This window comes from Lepidochelys olivacea (assembly GCF_965140295.1).
Source record: "Lepidochelys olivacea isolate rLepOli2 genome assembly, chromosome: 7".
In the NCBI taxonomy this organism is placed as follows: domain Eukaryota; kingdom Metazoa; phylum Chordata; order Testudines; family Cheloniidae; genus Lepidochelys; species Lepidochelys olivacea.
In genome coordinates this window covers 51,672,321-51,692,211 of record NC_140417.1, presented here as the reverse complement: position 1 = coordinate 51,692,211, position 19,891 = coordinate 51,672,321, and the positions used below count along the sequence as shown (strand labels likewise).

Genomic DNA, 19,891 nt, shown 5'->3' with positions numbered 1-19,891 from the left:
TCTTTGTGCCACAGGCTACCCCAGACAAACCCTGGGATATTGTACCTGCATTCCACAGACTCTCACGCCCAGCGTGGCTGAGGTACTCTGTTCACACTTCTTCATCTGCCGAGCAGCCTTCTCTTCAGAAGCATCATCTCCATGCTGCCTGGTCCCCATCTTCAGGTCAAGCACACAGGGAAATCGGAAATGGTGCACCACATTCTCCAGCAAAAGAAACTCTAAGAAACATGTCAAGGAGATTTCATCTCTCAGAGCTGCCAACCACCAGGAACCAAGAAAGTTCTCTGGGGACTCCTGGAGCGGTAACACACTCTGGGGAGTGGGCACAAGGGGACAAAAGGGAGTCAGGGACACAGCAGCCAAGAAGAGGGGAATACGACAAGCCCAGTAGGGAGAAAAGGAGAGAGCCCACAAGGCAGTAGTACCAGGCAGGAAAATATGAGCCCAGTCTCTGTCAGAGGGACCAGAAGGGGAGACATGACCTGGTGATACAGGTGGCACCTAGCCAGCAGGCACTGCCAGTGTCCTTGGCAGAAACCTGACAATCCTCCCAGGTGCCTGGACAGACACTGCTGCAGGGACAGATGGAAGGAGTAATGGAAGAGGGGCCCCAGTCTTTGGCCCAGCTGGTTTTGCTTGTGTTGATGGCAAAGGGAATGTGTGCTCTGAGCATTAGCCAAGGGCGAGGTGCCCGTCACTCCTTGCAGAGGTGGGAAGCCTTTGCCGGCAATGTTCTGGCAGACGCAGCCAGCTGCCCTGGCTCTGCTTTCTGGAGGATACTGTAGAGCTTTCGGTCCTTGGACTCCGATCGCATGCGGCTCAGCTGCTGCTTGTGGCAGCGCAGACTCCATGGATTGTAGCTGATCTTTTCTGAGCTCAGGCCGCTGTTCCCATCCAGCATCTGAAACGGAACATCGGAATGGATGTGCAGCTCCACCTTGGGGCTCTTTGTCTCTTGGATGCTGCTGGCACAAAGAAGAGAACACATGCATGCTAGGGAGTCCTTGGCTAGATAGCTAATCTGTCACAGCCAGGAGTTAGACTACAGCACCAGACCCCAATACCTTTTCCTGGCAAGACCTCCCATCACCAGACCTCCCATCCCCTCTCCTGTTATACGCCCGGACCTCCAACCCAGCAATGTCAGTCTCTAGTCTCAGTGAAAGCCAGCAATTCTTCCAGGGCGAGCCTGCAGCAGAGCCTCCATGCTGGAGGGGGCCTATCTGCACAAAGCAGGAGCAGGATCAGTGGAGGGCACAGGCTGCTGAAAGGGGAACCTTCCCCTAGATCACCCCAGCAGGCATAGAGCTTGCCCCAGGGACCTTCAAGAATGTGCCACAGTGGCAGCTAGTCCCCAGGGGCCTCGTGGCTCCAGCCTGAGCATATCTCAGAGAGGGAAGGACCAGGCCAGTGACTGGGACGAGATGCTGCCTAGAAGTGGGCAGTGTGTGACAGCCAAGTGTGCGCACTGACAAGTGAGCCAGGGACCACACTCCAGCAAGCTCTGCACTGCATCACTTCCTGGGGCCAGTCACTGTACGACATGGGGAGTGCAAGGGAAAGCTATTCTGCCAGGAAGCCCCAGAGCTGACCGAGGGATGACGAAGTGGTGTGCTTGCAGTCTGCACTGTTCCCAGCCCCCGTCCTTTTACCTCTCAGAGTTGTCATTGGCCAGGCTGGGTCTCTCCTCCTTGTGCTCACCAACACTGCTGGATCTGTGAAGGCTCCTGCGGGAATGCTTACGCCGAGGCTGGTCCCTCTCTGGCATGTCATCCTGCTCCAAGGCCTCGCTCTCCACATAGGGATATGCTACCAAGTTAATGTAGCCATCACTGTCTCCCTCAAAGCAGACAGACACCACACCTACCAGAGAGAGATAGCTTATCTCAATCCAAGCAGTCCCTCAAGGGGTAGCTGTGCATGTCTGTGACTGGCAGTGTAAGAGCTGTCAGCAGGGAAGGGAAAGCAGACAGCACCAGTACAAACCTAGAACCGTGGAACAGTTCTACAGGAAGGGATCTGAGATGCTGCAACCTGCACGAGGATCTTGCAAAGGGAAAATTCCTCAAACAAACTACCACACCCAGCTACTGGCACTGATGTATGAACACGTAGCAATCACTGTGGGGTTCCTAGCCCCGCAGAGGAGGGCATGGCAATGGTGGCTGAACGCCTACAGGCAGGGCAGCCTCAGCAGTCACAGGAAGCCCACCAACACATCATCCTCAATTTACAGAAAGCCTGAAAGTTTCATCTCTTATCCTCCTGCCACGTCAGCAGCTTGCGCTTCAGCTAATGCAGGCAAGGTTCACCCCGCACCCAGCAGTCTGTTTGCTGAGGCAGTGTTGCCTCTCTGCATCTTCGAAAGCCACGGCTCAAGGTGTGGTCTAAACCGAATGCTAGTGACTCCTCAACTGACACTGCCATTGGAGGGGCCCAAGGGAGACTCGGTGCAACGTCTCTCAGATGGTCACTCCAACTAGTTATGGACGCATCTATGTGATGTCTCCAGTTCAGGAAGGCGCTTTTCTGGTCCTCTTCTAGGAGGACAGGTAGGAAATTCACCTAGGCATTCCGAACAGCACTCCTCAGAGCTCTTGCTCGAAGAAGTCATCAGCAATTCAGATTTCTAATTCACTCCGTAAAAAACATTAATGTAGTTTTTTGTATTTCTAAATTAAATGAGTGCCTATCTGTGACAGCAAGCAATAGTAGCCATGTGCCCATCACTGGAGAACCAAGAGAAGGATCCATGATAGTGAATTAAGCATTTCTACTTGGGATCTCTGGTCTCCTGGCTTGGTTTTTGCAGTCCAAAATTGGGGTGGATTGTTACAACAGACATTTTACCCTTCAGCAGCATGAGGAAGCTAGCAGAGGAAGCACATGCCAGACACTCGTCCTGGGAATTATCCTAGTTATGCTAGCAACTCCATAGTGACAACAGGGTTTCTGTTTAAAGCCCAGTTTTCAACCCTATTTAAATCAGATTGACTGAAAATGGACACGGCAGTTCAGGACTCGGGAGAATTCATAATGCAAATGTGGGGGCATTTGGTCAAGAGGTTGCTGTGATACAGCCCTATCAAACATAGGGCTTTTGTCCCGAGAGAGAGAGAGAGAGAGAACAGGAGGAAAGATTCACACAACACTCCTATCCCTGGTCTGCACCCAGCGAGAGCTAGTCTTCAGCTCCAGAAATGACTTGTTCCAGTGCTCCATGAGACTGTGTCCGGCTGTACACACACAATCACTACCCAGCTTGTAGCAATACTGCATAGATGCAATCAGGGAACTGCAAGCCATGACAGCTCTGGGACCCCGCATGAGTTCAAGATTCCTATTCCACTGGCTGCTGATAATATTTCTGAGCCCTACACAGACAGCCCTTTTTACTGAGGTCCCATACCCTACTGTAGGAACAGGCAGCTATCCTACCCCACTGCCTCATTTTAGAGATACAACAACTGAGGTTGCAGGTCACTTCCAGTAGAGCTAGGGAAAGAACCCAGGTCTCATCCACGTTGCCTTTGGAAGTGAATGTGCTAAATCTATTGCTTGTCTATCCTGTCTAACCACTGGATCACACGTCTTGTACAGGTCAGGAATTGAGCCCCTAATCCAGAATCCTGATCACAGAATCATAGAAGATTAGGGTTGGAAGAGACCTCAGGAGGTCATCTAGTCCAACCCCCTGCTCGAAGCAGGACCAACACTAACTAAATCATCCCAGCCAGGGCTTTGTCAAGTCGGGTCTTAAAAACCTCTAAGGATGGAGATTCTACCACCTCCCTAGGTAACACATTCCAGTGCTTCATCACCCTCCTAGTGAAATAGTGTTTCCTAATATCCAACCTCGACCTCCCCCACTGCAACATGAGACCATTGCTCCTTGTTCTGTCATCTGCCACCACTGAGAACAGCCTAGCTCCATTCTCTTTGGAATTCCCCTTCAGGTAGTTGAAGGCTGCTATCAAATCTCCCCTCACTCTTCTCTTCTGCAGACTAAATAAGACCACCACTCCCGTGTTATTTATCTAGTAGCTGGGTCAGTGGTTGAGTTATGTGGGATGGCCAGTTCAGTTAAGGTGACAGTTACTTTCTGTTTGGTCACATTGCTAAAGCATTAGCCTGGGACCCAGGTGAGCTGGGTTTGAATGCAGGCCCTGACTGACTTTCTATGTGATGCTGGGTAAGTAACTTAGACCAAAATGTTTGGAGGTGGCCTTTGTTTCTCTGGGCCTCAGGCCCTCTGTACAGGGGGTAACAGCTCCCCACCTCTCCTGGGTGTTGGCTGGGTACAGCCAGAAGTGGCTGGGAGGCATTAAGATCCTGCAGCGAGAGGGAGGGAACAGGCACAAGAACTACCTGCCTTGTGAGCTGCTGGGGTCACCCCCACCAGCATGGAGCTCACTGGGGTTTCCACAGCTTTTTGGAGACTCATAAGGGCTGCCCAGGAGTCGAATCAGCTAATTTGGATACTGGCTGTGGGGCCTCCGAAGCCTATTCTGGCTCCCTGTGCCAGTTCTGGTAGATTAAGAAGCTTACAAGAAGTGGAAGATTGGACAAATGACCAGGGATGAGTATAAAAATATTTCTCGGGCATGCAGGAGTGAAATCAGGAAGGCCAAATCACACCTGGAGTTACAGCTAGCAAGAGATCTTAAGAGTAACAAGAAGGGTTTCTTCAGGTATGTTAGCAACAAGAAAGTCAAGGATAGTGTGGGCCCCTTACTGAATGAGGGAGACAATCTAGTGACAGAGGATGTGGAAAAAGCTAATGTACTCAATGCTTTTTTTGCCTCTGTCTTCACGAACAAGGTCAGCTCCCAGACTACTGCACTGGGCAGCACAGCATGGGGAGGAGGTGACCAGCCCTCTGTGGAGAAAGAAGTGGTTTGGGAGTATTTAGAAAAGCTGGACGTGCACAAGTCCATGGGGCTGGATGCGTTGCATCCGAGAGTGCTAAAGGAGTTGGCGGATGTGATTGCAGAGCCATTGGCCATTATCTTTGAAAATTCATGGTGATCGGGGGGCGGTCCCAGATGACTGGAAAAAGGCTAATGTAGTGCCCATCTTTAAAAAAAGGGAAGAAGGAGGATCCTGGGAACTACAGGCCAATCAGCCTCACCTCAGTCCCTGGAAAAATCATGGAGCAGGTCCTCAAGGTATCAATTCTGAAGCACTTAGAGGAGAGGAAAGTGATCAGGAACAGTCAGCATGGATTCACCAAGGGCAAGTCACGCCTGACTATTCTAATTGCCTTCTATGACAAGATAACTGGTTCTGTGGATGAAGGGAAAGCAGTTGACGTGTTGTTCCTTGACTTTAGCAAAGTTTTTGACACTGTCTCCCACAGTATTCTTGCCAGCAAGATAAAGAAGTATGGGCTGGCTGAATGGACTATAAGGTGGATAGAAAGCTGGCTAGATTGTCGGGCTCAACGGGTAGCGATCAATGGCTCCATGTCTAGTTGGCAGCCGGTATCAAGTGGAGTGCCCCAAGGGTCGGTCCTGGGGCCGGTTTTGTTCAATATCTTCATAAATGATCTGGAGGATGGGGTGGATTGCACCCTCAGCAAGTTTGCAGATGACACTAAACTGGGAGGAGAGGTAGATATGCTGGAGGGTAGGGATAGGATACAGAGGGACCTAGACAAATTGGAGGATTGGGCCAAAAGAAATCTGATGAGGTTCAAGAAGGACAAGTGCAGAGTCCTGCACTTAGGACGGAAGAATCCAATGCACCGCTATAGACTAGGGACCAAATGGCTAGGCAGCAGTTCTGCAGAAAAGGACCTAGGGGTGACAGTGGACGAGAAGCTGGATATGAGTCAACAGTGTGCCCTTGTTGCCAAGAAGGCCAATGGCATTTTGGGCTGCATAAGTAGGGGCATTGCCAGCAGATCGAGGGACGTGATCGTTCCCCTCTATTCGACACTGGTGAGGCCTCATCTGGAGTACTGTGTCCAGTTTTGAGGCCCACGCTACAAGAAGGATGTGGAAAAATTGGAAAGAGTCCAGCAGAAGGCAACAAGAATGATTAGGGGACTGGAACACATGACTTATGAGGAGAGGCTGAGGGAACGGGGGATGTTTAGTCTACGGAAGAGAAGAATGAGGGGGGATTTGATAGCTGCTTTCAACTACCTGAAAGGGGGTTCCAAAGAGGATGGCTCTAGACTGTTCTCAGTGGTACCAGATGACAGAACGAGGAGTAATGGTCTCAAGTTGCAGTGGGGGGGATTTAGGTTGGATATTAGGAAAAACTTTTTCACTAGGAGGGTGGTGAAACACTGGAATGTATTACCTAGGGAGGTGGTGGAATCTCCTTCCTTAGAAGTTTTAAGGTCAGGCTTGACAAAGCCCTGGCTGGGATGATTTAGTTGGGGATCGGTCCTGCTTTGAGCAGGGGGTTGGAGTAGATGACCTCCTGAGGTCCCTTCCAACCCTGATAGTCTATGATTCTATGATTAAGGCAGAGGCGCTTTCTAAGGTTTGTAGGGAGAGCCGCTGCTGGGCTGCACCTGGGCACACCGAGTCGATTACTGAGCTGGCATTCCTGGAGCTGTGATCTTACTGTGAGTCATGGCACTCCTGAACCTGAGGCAGCCTCCATGCACAGGCCACCACAGTCCCCTGCCACCGTGCTCCAGGGGTGCTTTGGGGGTGTTGAGGGAAGGGTGCAGACCTGCAGCTAGAGCTGGGGTTGATGCAACAACTGTCCACAGCAATTGCTAAGGATGTCTCCTTAAGAGCCACTGTGTATACAAGTTCTCCCTGGTGGGTTGTGGCTTGAGCAGTCAAGCTCCCGGTGCCCACTGGGGCATTGGACTCCAAGCCCCCAACTCAGGCATTAGAAAGTCAGGAGCTGCTCACTTTGGCACGTCTACCTGAGCAATGTCTGCACGGCAAGCTGGGGTGTAAATCTAGAGCGCTCCAGCGTGCTGCACACTAACTGTCTGGGTGAACCTGCTGCTGTGCATTAAAAGTTCCCAAGGGAACTCTACTGTAATGCTGCTTCAGCCAGTGCATGAGACAGCAAAGTGCATGAGACAGCTGTTAGTGCCGTGGCGGCTGAGCCCGCGCAGCCACTTGGCACTGCAGCAGGCTGGAGCATGGCAGAATTACAACCCAATTTGCTGCACAGTATCACTTGCATGGACATGCCCCTAATCTCCCCACATGTCCCAGAGAGTGTATTAGTGCAAGATGGAGAAAACCATGAAACTTATAGACTCCGGAAATACCCAGTTAAGAATTGGAATCCCCCAACAGTAACTCCACTCTGCAGGGATGGCAACAAGAAGTGGGAATGTCACAGTATAGCTCCAACTCAGGGCTCCTCTTCAGACTGCCAAGCGGCACTCTGGCTGGGGCCTGTGTAGAAGTCCTAACAGGACAGTAATCGCTGCTGGCTAGGAGAGTTTGCACTCACATCTTGAGCTGTCTCTCCCTGTTTCCAGAGCTGGGTGAAATTTTTCAAAATTTGATAAAAAGGGAGGGAAATGGACACATTTTTGGGAGCTGTCTGCATTTGTCAACTGGCTGCCTCGTTACCAGGTGCACAATCACAGAGAAGCCAGCCCAGTGTCCAGCATGTCAGGTGAAGATTTCCTCATGGAGGCATGCATGACTATGTGAGAAGCAGCACCTGAACAGGGTATGCCCCATGTTTGTAAGTTTGCCTGCTTCCCCTTGGCACACTAACACTCTCTGGGGGTACCTGGGCAGACTATGGCAGCAGCTCCCAGCTTTTGAGCATATCAGCCTGGGGTTCTGGATTCCCACCCCTGAGGGGCATGAGGAACAGGAAGCCTGTCGTGCAGCAGTCAATTGATGGAGTTATGGTAACAAGTGGATAACCTAGTGTGCAGGCAGGAAGGGGACAAGAGAAGCCAAAGTCTGCATGTGCCATGCAGAGCATGTGCCCCCCAAAGAGCCTGGGCCAGGCAGAGGACCAGAGTGGGGGTGGAGGGAGGAGAAGTGGGCAGTGAGGGAAATGAGGAGTTTTAGCTGGCAGGAGTCCTGCCCCTTGGCTTGAGGGAGTAGCTTCGAGTGAGCTGTACTGACATGTGCCAGTGGTGATGCTTTTCCTGCTGTGAACCTCCCTCCCCCACAGGTCTCGACTCAAGCTTCCACCTGAGGCTGGAAGAGGTGACCTGTAGTGACCTACCTCTAGGCCTGGAAGGAGATGGTTTTTACGTTTCCCCTAAACACACAAACCAATGAAAATATATTTCCATCCAAAGTCATAGACATTTATAGCTCAGCAATGTAAGAAACAGTTGCTTAAGAGCTTTGCGTTTGATGTAAGGCTATTTCCTTTGGATAGTCTGACATCTGATGTTGACAGTGCGTGTTTGAATGGTTATAAAACTTTAACCTTTTGAACCTCAATGTCTACTGTCACTAAATAAATGTCTGACTCCCCTATAATTTCCCACAACTAGGAAAATTTAAACTGATACAAATTTTAAAAATGCTTAAAAACAAACATCCTCCTCCATTGAAATTACATACATGCAAATCTAACTCTGCCAAGCCTGGCCACAGGGAAGGGCAATTCCTCATATCCCAATGGCCCCACAAATCACTTCCTGCTGGAGATGGAAGACTAAACCAGAGTTAGTTTTAGTTTTTGGTCACTTTGAAAAGTTATTGGTGCTCCTGGTCAGCCCGGTGACTCCTAAAGACTGTTTGCATTTGGAGGGGTAGAAAACTCAGTTCCAAGTGAACGTTTGCACGCTCTGACACATCTGTGAATGGTTTTTCAGTGACAAATGTGGCACATACAAGAGGGGTAAAGATTTCACTAGCTCTTTAGGACGACCAGCTAGACACCCATCAAGCGTTAACGTACTATCATGAATCACACACCAGCGCACTCGGACATGGAGTGCCTGGTGAATCTGTAAATTGGACCTAGTCCCCGCATCCAGACTGCGGTAATGGTAATGCTGAGGAAAGCCAAGAGGAAAAGGTCCTTCCTCCGGGGAGCGTATCTAACTGCCTTACTCTGGCACAGATGTAGCTCAGCCCGCCCAAGACAGAGTCGTTTCACGTCTATAGGAAGGCAGGGTACCTGCAAAGCAGATCAGGCTTTGAGGGGGTGACAGCTCAACATGCTTTGCTGCCACCGAATGCCCCCATTCCCCTGAATATTCACAAACAGCAAGTAGGTCAGGAAAACCAGGAATGCACATTTTTAGGACCAGATTCAGAACATCTGCCTTGGCAGTTTGTTCATATTTTCCACACATCTGTTCCCATAGATGAACCCCATAAGAACCAGAGTACTGAAAAGAGCTGATACAGTCAAGCCCAGAAAGCAAAGGTACCGACTTCACTGTTCTATTTACACTCAGTGCTGAGTGCCGTGGGGAACAGTGTTGAGCGCTGCCGAGAGCTTAGGGGAAGCTCAGAGGAAGCAGCACTTTCAGTTCTGCTTTTGTTAGCCATCCGGAAGCAGGGTCTTCACCCTGGTGATACCTCCATATTCATTTCCCTGCAACGAAAGCTGGAACCCAGCACACTCGGCATGCAGCTGTATAAAGAGGCACCCATCACCTCCGTTTAACAACTTCCTTGTTTGATGTGAAGAGTGAGAGGATGAGCCTTCTGAGGCTATCTGGGCAGGGTTCAAAACAGGACTTTTCCGGCTGCTCCACATACACTGAACATGGCTCAGTCAGGAGCTAATTCAGGACTCTTCTCAGAATGAAGCATGGCACTGAAATTATCTCCTTGATCATCAGCCACATGCTCAGCCCTGTACACACAGACCAAGAACACCCCTACCCACCACACCGTTCACATCATATCAGTGGAGAGCAGCAGAAGTGAAGGGAATGACAAATAGAACCTGCCCCCAGCTGCAGGAGCCCCACAGAGTGGGAAGCTACATTGTGCAGCAGCACTGGGGCTCACCTTTATACTCAGGCGTGAACTCCTTCATTTCCGGGGGCAGGGACTCATAGAAGCGCTGTTCTCGGGAAATGAGGGGCTTGCAAACAGTGTGGTCATCGTAGCGCATCATGCTGCTGTGGCCGCCCACCTGGTGAATGAAAGGCTCCAACAGGACCCCTCGCTCTCCGGCTCGACTGGCATTTTTGCCATACTTGCCCACTTCCATGGTTTGACAAACACACATTGCGTTCGGCACCAGTTGCACGCTTGGGGCATGGGGAGAGCCGCATGGGCTGGGAGGGGGCAGCTTCACGAGAGGCAGACAGCCACGGCTGAGAAATCCCAGGAATTAGTCTTGTTCTGATCTGCAAAACAATGGAGAATCCTATGAGAAAAGAGCTGTTCTCACCTCACTGTTTGGCCTGTCTCCCTAGTAACTTTTACCACAGAGTCCAACAAGTTTTCTACTAATGAAGCAAAGGTGATCCTTCAACCATACCTGTAGCCCTGCCCGCATGGACGGGGATGCACACACTCGCTATTATTAGTATTTGGATCAAAAATGTCCAGCTCCCCACCCCACCCCCACGTCCAGCATATGCTCTGACTCTTCAGGGCTAGCAGGACTTTCCCACAGGGGTTTATCAAGTGATGGCTGGAAGAAATCTAGTATTTTGATTCCACTTAGAAAGTTATTTCCATGTGCTAATGGATCTTGCCATTAATAAAGTGATGTCACAATTGCAGCATACATTATGAGGGAGACACCCCCCCCTTTGCCAACCCTCCCCGCAAATATCTAGCACTAAGAGTAGCACAAATACACAGAAAACTCCTTCAGGAATCCAAATCCTGCTATTTCTGCCACCAAGTTTCTGGGATCCAACTTTATCTTTGATAAACTGCTACCATCCTAGTTAGTCTCCAGTGAGGACTGCTGTAACCTCCCGCGCCTGCCCTCCCAATGGCACACGCTACCACCCAAAACACAGCCTCTGGCCGCATCCTCCTGCCCCGATCCCTGCCTACATCACTCCCCATCCACTCTCTCCACTGGCACCTCCAGCTCCACTAATCATCTTCTTCAAGCTCCTTGGCTTCAGCTTCGAGCACAGCCCCCCATTCACCCTGCCTCACCTGACCAGGTGGCCAATGCTGAGCTGCTTGTGTGCCCCACTCCCCAGCCTCTCAGCTTCCTCTCTCCCTGAGGACACTATCATCCCCACAGTCATTCAGCCCTGTAACCTCTCTGATTCGGCCTTCCCTCTTGACCCACATATTCAGGCCGTGTCCAAATCCCGCTGCATAAGAAAAAGCAGCATCTCTGAAACTGGCCTTTTCTCTTCACCAACACAGCTAAACTCTCACCCCAGCCCTCAATGTCTCACACCATGGCTACTGCAGCCCCTCCTCACTGGCCCCCAATACGACACCTTGCTTGCCTCGGGTCCATTCTGAACGCAGCTGCTCAAGTTGCCTTGCTGGCTTGTCACTCTGACCACCTCAGTCTACGTCCCACAGATGCCTCTGCTCACAACAAAATGGACAGTAGAGACAAGCCCATGGCCCTTCCTAACTTAGTGCTGCCGTACCTCAGTGATCTAGTAACTGACTGCAACATTAACCCCAGCTTGCCAGCATTCCCAGCCTCTACCGCCCAGCAGTCAGCATCCCCTTACATGCCTCCTGCGTTCTCATGCTGCCCCTTATGCATGGCAGGATCTCCCCAGTAAAGCATATCCTGCTTCAGATCCCGCCTTAGTGGCTTGGCTCATGAACATTTAGTTTGAGCGTGCTTAGGAATTTCATGTGGACCCTGCTCCATTAGCTGGAAGTTGAAGCTAGGCAAATTCAGACCAGAAATAAGGTGTAAATTTATAATGGTGAGAGTAATTAACCACTGGAACAATCCTTGACAATTTTTAATTTAGGATGGGCAGTTTTTCTAAAAGTTCTGTTGTGGAAATTATTATGGGGCAGCTCTCTGGCCTGTGCTATACAAGGGCTCACACTAGATCAGGGGTGAGTAAACTGCGGCCCGCAAGCCATTTTAAACTGGCCCACAAGCTCCAGCTGGGGAGCCTGGTTGGGAGCCGCACCACGCGGCTCAGCCCCACTCCGGCGCTCCAGCTGGGGTGCTGGGTCAGGGGCCGTACCACGCGGCTCCTGGAAGCCACGGCATGGCCCCACTCCGAGGGTCGGGGGCCACTTCACACCTAGAAGCCAGAGAAGGGACATGCCACTGCTTCCAGGAGCCACTTGAGGCAAGCGCCGCTCGGTGCCTGGACCCATGAGCCTCTCCCCATGCCCCAACCCCCTGCTCCAGCCCTGACCCCCCATCTGCTCTCCAAACCCCTTGATCCCAGCACAGAGAACCCTCCTGCACCCCAAACCTCTCATCCCCAGCCCCACCCCAGAGCCTGCATCCCCAGCCAGAACCTGCATCCCTTCCCATGCCCCTACCCCAGCCCTGATCCCCCTCCTAACCCCTCTGTCCCAGCCCAGAGCACCCTCCTACACCCCAAACTCCTCATCCCCAGCCCCACCCCAGAGCCCGCACCCCCAACCAGAGCCCTCACCCCCTCTCGCACCTCAACCCCAATTTTGTGAGCATTCATGGCCCGCCATACAATTTCTATTTCCCAATGTGGCCCTCAGGCCAAAAAGTTTGCCCACCGCAGCACTAGATCAGTGGTCCCTTCTAGCCCTGGAATCTCTGAGATCAGAAGCTTTTTGAGGCAGGGACCTGCTCCTTTAATTTGTTTGTGAAGGGTCTTGCACGCCCATGGGTGCTGCAGAACTAAGGAAGTCATATAAAGAAAAGAGGGACTCTTCCCTGAGAAATGCTGATGGGGCAGATTGGCTGGCCTGCCTGCCATTCTCTGCCTTCACTACACAGTTAAGTTGGAATCTTTCCCAGGTCTTAGCCCAACCCTCCCTCTGTCCATGCATAAGACCCTTGGAGCTGGGTTTGGAGGTACTTTATGCCCAGGCTAGCTGGCCCAGCTAGTGAGCCAGGTTAGAACCTGGGCTCCAGTTCAACTCAGGCTGGAACCACCCCCTTTGTGGTGAGAATGCAGGCAAAAAAAAACAAACAAAAAAACCCTTCACTCACATGCTGATAGCCCTGCAATACCTTTCCCACAACTTCCCTCCAGAGGACAGACAAGTTCTCCTGCAACTGACACAACGGACTGGGAAAGAATCCTAGAGTGTCTCAGCACAAAGAACTATGGGATATGCCCCCAGAGACACTCAGGTAAGCACAGACACAGTAAAGGCACAGTAAAGTGGGTAGGTCTGTGCTGTAGGGATGCTCCAACCTGGATGAGGCTAAGCATGGTGCTCAGACCCAGGTGCCAATAACTGTGGAGTGCAGACAGCCCCTGTGGTGTTTCTTGGAAGTGGGTCAAGGGTTTGAACCACATAGAAAAGGGGAGTAGAATTTTCTAATGTTTCCATCCACTGCCTTTTCACAAGGAGGAGACCAGCAGAGGGGCAAGATGGTGCGGTGCGCTGGAGGTCAGCCACAGATTAGAGCAGAACGAGGCAGGAGTTATTTGGGGTCTCTTCCTGCAGTCTCAATGGTGCCTAGGAGAAGTTTATATTCCCAGCATTCTGCAGTGTGAGGTCCTGTCAGCACCTCTGTACCAGACAAAGCAATGGGCATTGACATAATAGCATCCAAATGCATGGCTATCATCATATACAGGGTTCAACAGCTTTCAGCATCCCCACCATACAAACAGTTCCATCGCCCCTCCAAGGTAGGACTTTGGTTCTGTCACAGCTCTGATGTGGGTTTCTTGTAATCAAGTCACAGGCTGCAGTTCTTCCCCAGCAGACTGGATGGAGCACGTTAGCCTCCACCTTGCCTCCCTACAGCACAGGTATGTGAAGAGAGAAAGATGTTCCCTGAAGAAGGTCTAGCCAGGATATAATCAACCTTTTCAATGACAGACGTGATTTCCTCAGCACTGCCGGCTCTCTCAACCTGGTTGGGACTGTCATACCATCTGAAGTTTTAGTGACCCAGGTCTTGGGTTCATGCGATTCCAGAGGAATCTCAGCTGAAGGAGAAAAGATTTACAAGTATGCCAATGGTAGGGTGAGACACATGCCAGGAGCCTGAGGTGGGCTTTTGGCACCAGCCCTATCAGCATGAGAGTCAAACTTATGTCAAGGAGGCCATGGGTCCACACTGATACTTTGAAGCAGATCCTTTGGCCCAGTCTACTTGCTCAATGCCCCTTGGGTCATACAAAGAGAGCAGAAGCTGCCTGGTGGAGGGAGTCTCCAGTGGCTGCAGAGCCAGCACATTCAGCTCTTATGCCTTCCTGACCTCTGCCTCAGTGTAGCACTGTTAGGGTGGGGACAGGACAAGGGCATATTGAGAGTGGGAGGGGCTGTGTCTGGTGCCCTCCAGTTATCCCTAACTGGCAAGTGATCTCTTGGGGACCACAGTCAACTAGCACATGAGCCTGGGGCAGGGCAGAGAACCAGGAAGCTGTAATGGATTGTTGATTTTCCCGCACTCCTAGGCTCCGTGGGGAAGACTTCCCAGTCTTAGGTGCGGTCAGTCAAACTACTGTCCCACTTGCTGAGGTTCCCACAGCCCAGCAGGGAGGTAACGATGAACAGCCACAGGTACTTTCATTGCTCCTGTAATGCAGCAGGAAGCCAGCAGGGGAGCTGCTAAACAGCTGGAGCAGGGAAGGGACAACAGCTGCTCATAGCATTTTGGTTCAAAGCAAAGCTGCTCTAGACAGGGGTTGTAACTTGTGCTGCGGGGGGGGGGGGTGTGAGGCAATGCCCGCCACAGTGACTAAAACTGATCCAAACCCTTCACTGTAAACCTCACAGGGTGCAGCCCTGTACATTGAGGGCCACAGGTTGGACATCCTGACCTCAGGCTCTGGGATGCATCTCCTGGGTCCCATATGGGAAACACAGAGATGAGGTTCTTCCTCAACTGGCCACAAGATGTCTCTGTTGCCACACATATTTGAAAGGACCCGAAGTATCTCTAGGATGGGGATATAACAGCTCTGTTCTTCTAATGCAGGGGTTCTCAAACTTCATTGTACCATGACCCCCTTCTGACAACAAAAATTACTACACAACCCGTGGAGTGGGGACTGATGCCTGAGCCTGCCTGAGCCCCACCATCCCAGGTGGGGGGCCCAAAGCCCGAGCCCCACTGCTCCAGCTGTATGTGTGCGGGGGGGACAAAGCCCCAAATTGGAGGCCTGTAACCTGAACCCCACCACACAGGGCTGAAGCCCTCATGCTTCGGCCCTGGGTCATGGGTCTCAGGCTTCAGCCCCGGACTCCAGCAAGTCTAACACGGGCGATTTAATTCTAGTATTTTAATAAAAGTGGTATAGCTTGTGGCGCAGAAATTTGCGAGTGTAGACATACCCTCAGTATGATCCTAAAACACAAAGGCTTAATCACAAACCAAAAGGTTTTATTCCCAATGACCTGACATAAAAGAGTCACCCACAAAACTGGGCTAAGAAAGACTGCTGCATTTACTCAGCTGTGCTCTCAGAAATAAAGTGATGGCTGCAGCACTCAAAACCCATTTCAAGTACAGCTGGACAAATTATTTGTAGTGAATAATATACCTGATTGAACCCTTTTTATTGATGGCAATTATTTGCAGAGCCTTTTTTAAAAAGTTTATTTGACATTCATAATTACTCACTCCCTTGCCTTTGAGGTAGTCTAATGGAAAGCATGTATGGTAAATGATTATTATTACACATGGACACTACACAGGCACTAAACTGACAGATGGCTCCTTCAACCAGTTACAAAACTCTAGATACTTGAAAGCTTAAGAATTACTCACCCTGGCTCTTATTAATCTTGTTTAGCTAGCCTCTTATCAAAATCACTGTACTTGCAGTAGTACTGCACAACACAACATGCATAATGTCAGTCTATTGCTGAGAATGAATTGGAGAGGGATCTATTCACTCAAGCAGGTTCCTTGGCAGCTGTTCGGTGCTGCTGTGTTTGTTCCTGCTATATGTCAAACCAAGGAATGAGAATCTTATCAAAAGGCAACAGAACATTAAATCAATTTAACGAAAAACATTTGTGAAGCAGGATGGATTGATTTAAATCAGCTTTTAATCATGATTTAAATCAGCAAGTAGAAAACCTTAATTTAAATAATCAATCTTAATCATATTCTGCGTTTGTACTTTTTAGTTATTCTCCTAAAGAAAGATTGATTCTCATTGGTTGGTACCCATTAAAACATGTCAATCTGCAACTAATCATAGCCTTTACATTAAATTTAGTGTTTCTTTTTGCTAACCAGGAGGGTACACTATATCTATACACTTATTTAAGCAATTATATAGCTTAACTTTTTACTAGATGATTAATGTCTTGCTTGTGGCACCTTAGAGACTAACCAATTTATTTGAGCATAAGCTTTCGTGAGCTACAGATCACTTCATCGGATGTTACGGATCCAATGAAGTGAGCTGTAGCATCATCAGATGTTCACACGGCTGTTACTCTGAAAAATGTCTTGCTTGTGATTGGCGTCAAGCTCTATCTGGATGGAAATTCAAATTCAATAAAAAATGCACAAAACCAACATTTTAAAAATTAAATTTAAGTGTATTGGATACATAAGAAAAAAGTTTGTCAAAACATGTTTTCCATTTAAAACTGATTTATTAAACAAAAGGAAGTATTATCTGTAGTTAGTGAATTGAACTGATAGTTTCTGGTCATCATGCCCATCCTTCAGGATTTTGGAACTAGTAGATATCATCCTCTCACATCTAGCTTTTATTCACGGATTGCAAAAGAAAAACTTTCCTGCTTTTTCAACTACCAGTTGGTTTCTTAACTTTGAATGAACTAGCCAATAAACTGAACTAACTGAACTATAATCAAGAAAATACTCTCTGTACACCCGCAGAAGACGCTACTGCTGTCAAAAGCTAGTTTAGCACTTCAACGAACTCAGATTCTAGGCGCTTAACTAGTGACTTCCACCAGTTCAGTGGTCTGACTCTCTTAAAACTTTGCAGTAATCATGTACTGCTTCATTTTTTTTTGTATTTCATTTAAATTATTATAAACATATTTTAAATAAACATCAGTATAGGTTTACAATTTCAAATTTAATTTAAAAAACCCTATGTGATGTTATTGACATAACCTGTGACCGTATAGATCATTGTTGCAACCAGGGCTTTGCAGGGCTTTGGAGCGAAGCCCGGAGCTGGAGCACAGAGCAGCTCCAGAGCAGTGGAGCTGCTCCAAAGCCCTGGTCCTATGGTCAAGTGGAGGAGGTCAACTGAGGTGTCTATGGAAAAGTTGTAGTTTGCTGATTATGATTATGCTGTATGTGTGTATCATTTTTGTATTTGAAGTTATGAATATTGGCTATGTACTTGCATCTCAATGTGTTTGATTCTAAGTAGCCTCAGTGAAGCACTTGGTCAGCTACTTGACAAAGGACTACTCTCAGTAAGTGCCCAGTCAAAAAACACTTAACTGACAATGGACTTTGGGAGATGCCAATCCACATCTGAGCTTTCCTGGGAAAGTTCAAACTACAGTACAGACCCGTTTACGAGCGGATGTCGGGAGTCAAGCCGTCACAACCGCGTGTTAATGGACCACGGGTTAAGAGGGCCATGCTGAAACATCTTAAGATATCTATATATACACACACACACACGTATAATTATCTAGGATTACATACATATTCACAGCGTTCCAAATACTACAGGCCTATCTGTTAATGGCGCTTTGCAAGAATATAAATTCAAATGTGTTATCTAATAAAAACATTACTACTACTACTACTACACAGGGGTGAAAATAAGTCAGGACACTTACTGGTACGGGGCGGGGGCAGCTCTGGCCCCCGGAAGGGGCGGGGCCTCAGGCAGAAAGGCAGGGCGAGGGTTCAGCATCCCCCCACCAGCCCTTCCAGGCTGCCTGGTCTGCGCCGCCTGGGGTTCCCGTGTTGATTTAAAGAATCATAGAATATCACGGTTGGAAGGGACCCCTGAAGGTCATCTAGTCCAACCCCCCGCTCGAAGCAGGACCAATTCCCAGTTAAATCATCCAAGCCAGGGCTTTGTCAAGCCTGACCTTAAAAACCTCTAAGGAAGGAGATTCTACCACCTCCCTAGGTAACGCATTCCAGTGTTTCACCACCCTCTTAGTGAAAAAGTTTTTCCTAATATCCAATCTAAACCTCCCCCACTGCAACTTGAGACTCCTCGTTCTGTCATCTGCTACCATTGAGAACAGTCTAGAGCCATCCTCTTTGGAACCCCCTTTCAGGTAGTTGAAAGCAGCTATCAAATCCCTCCTCATTCTTCTCTTCTGCAGACTAAACAATCCCAGCTCCCTCAGCCTCTCCTCATAAGTCATGTGTTCTAGATCCCTAATAATTTTTGTTGCCCTTCGCTGGACTCTCTCCAATTTACCCACATCCTTCTTGTAGTGTGGGGCCCAAAACTGGACACAGTACTCTAGATGAGGCCTCACCAATGTCGAATAGAGGGGAACGATCACGTCCCTCGATCTGCTCGCTATGCGCCCCTACTTATACATCCCAAAATGCCATTGGCCTTCTTGGCAACAAGGGCACACTGCTGACTCATATCTAGCTTCTCGTCCACTGTCACCCCTAGGTCCTTTTCCGCAGAACTGCTGCCTAGCCATTTGGTCCCTAGTCTGTAGCGGTGCATTGGATTCTTCCATCTTAAGTGCAGGACCCTGCACTTATCCTTTTTGAACCTCATCAGATTTCTTTTGGCCCAATCCTCCAATTTGTCTAGGTCCTTCTGTATCCTATCCCTCCCCTCCAGCGTATCTACCACTCCTCCCAGTTTAGTATCATCCGCAAATTTGCTGAGAGTGCAATCCACAACATCCTCCAGATCATTTATGAAGATATTGAACAAAACCGGCCCCAGGACCGACCCTTGGGGCACTCCACTTGATACCGGCTGCCAACTAGACATGGAGCCATTGATCACTACCCGTTGAGCCCGACAATCTAGCCAGCTTTCTACCCACCTTATAGTGCATTCATCCAGCCCATACTTTCTTAACTTGCTGACAAGAATACTGTGGGAGACCGTGTCAAAAGCTTTGCTAAAGTCAAGAAACAATACATCCACTGCTTTCCCTTCATCCACAGAACCAGTAATCTCATCATAAAAGGCGATTAGATTAGTCAGGCATGACCTTCCCTTGGTGAATCCATGCTGGCTGTTCCTGATCACTTTCCTCTCATGCAAGTGCATCAGGATTGATTCTTTGAGGACCTGCTCCATGATTTTTCCAGGGACTGAGGTGAGGCTGACTGGCCTGTAGTTCCCAGGATCCTCCTTCTTCCCTTTTTTAAAGATTGGCACTACATTAGCCTTTTTCCAGTCATCCGGGACTTCCCCGGTTCGCCACGAGTTTTCAAAGATAATGGCCAATGGCTCTGCAATCACAGACGCCAATTCCTTCAGCACTCTCGGATGCAATTCGTCCGGCCCCATGGACTTGTGCACGTCCAGCTTTTCGAAATAGTCCCTAACCACCTCTATCTCCACAGAGGGTTGGCCATCTCTTCCCCATTTTGTGATGCCCAGCGCAGCAGTCTGGGAGCTGACCTTGTTAGTGAAGACAGAGGCAAAAAAAGCATTGAGTACATTAGCTTTTTCCACATCCTCTGTCACTAGGTTGCCTCCCTCATTCAGTAAGGGGCCCACACTTTCCTTGGCTTTCTTCTTGTTGCCAACATACCTGAAGAAACCCTTCTTGTTACTCTTGACATCTCTTGCTAGCTGCAGCTCCAGGTGCGATTTGGCCCTCCTGATATCATTCCTACATGCCCAGCAATAATTTTATACCTCTTCCCTGGTCATATGTCCAACCTTCCACTTCTTGTAAGCTTCTTTTTTATGTTTAAGATCCGCTAGGATTTCACCATT

The 19,891-nt window shown here is 49.3% G+C and overlaps 1 protein-coding gene across 35 annotated transcripts in view; it reads right to left on the bottom strand.

The window, feature by feature from the left end:
- IP6K1 (inositol hexakisphosphate kinase 1) overlaps positions 1–19,891 on the bottom strand; it is a 228,250-nt gene that overhangs the window by 7,282 nt on the left and 201,077 nt on the right. For 32 of the 35 annotated variants that reach the window (XM_084634290.1, XM_084634292.1, XM_084634316.1 and 29 more), the window contains 4 exons: positions 9,933–10,276; positions 1,656–1,866; positions 784–968; positions 46–221 (listed from right to left, as the gene is read on the bottom strand). In XM_084634290.1, the coding sequence (XP_084490416.1) occupies positions 46–221; positions 784–968; positions 1,656–1,866; positions 9,933–10,155 (795 nt within the window). In that variant the 5' untranslated portion in view covers positions 10,156–10,276. Of the gene's footprint in view, positions 1–45; positions 222–783; positions 969–1,655; positions 1,867–9,932; positions 10,277–19,891 lie in introns of those variants that run through there. The other 3 variants (XM_084634312.1, XM_084634313.1, XM_084634314.1) reach the window with 3 other exon arrangements.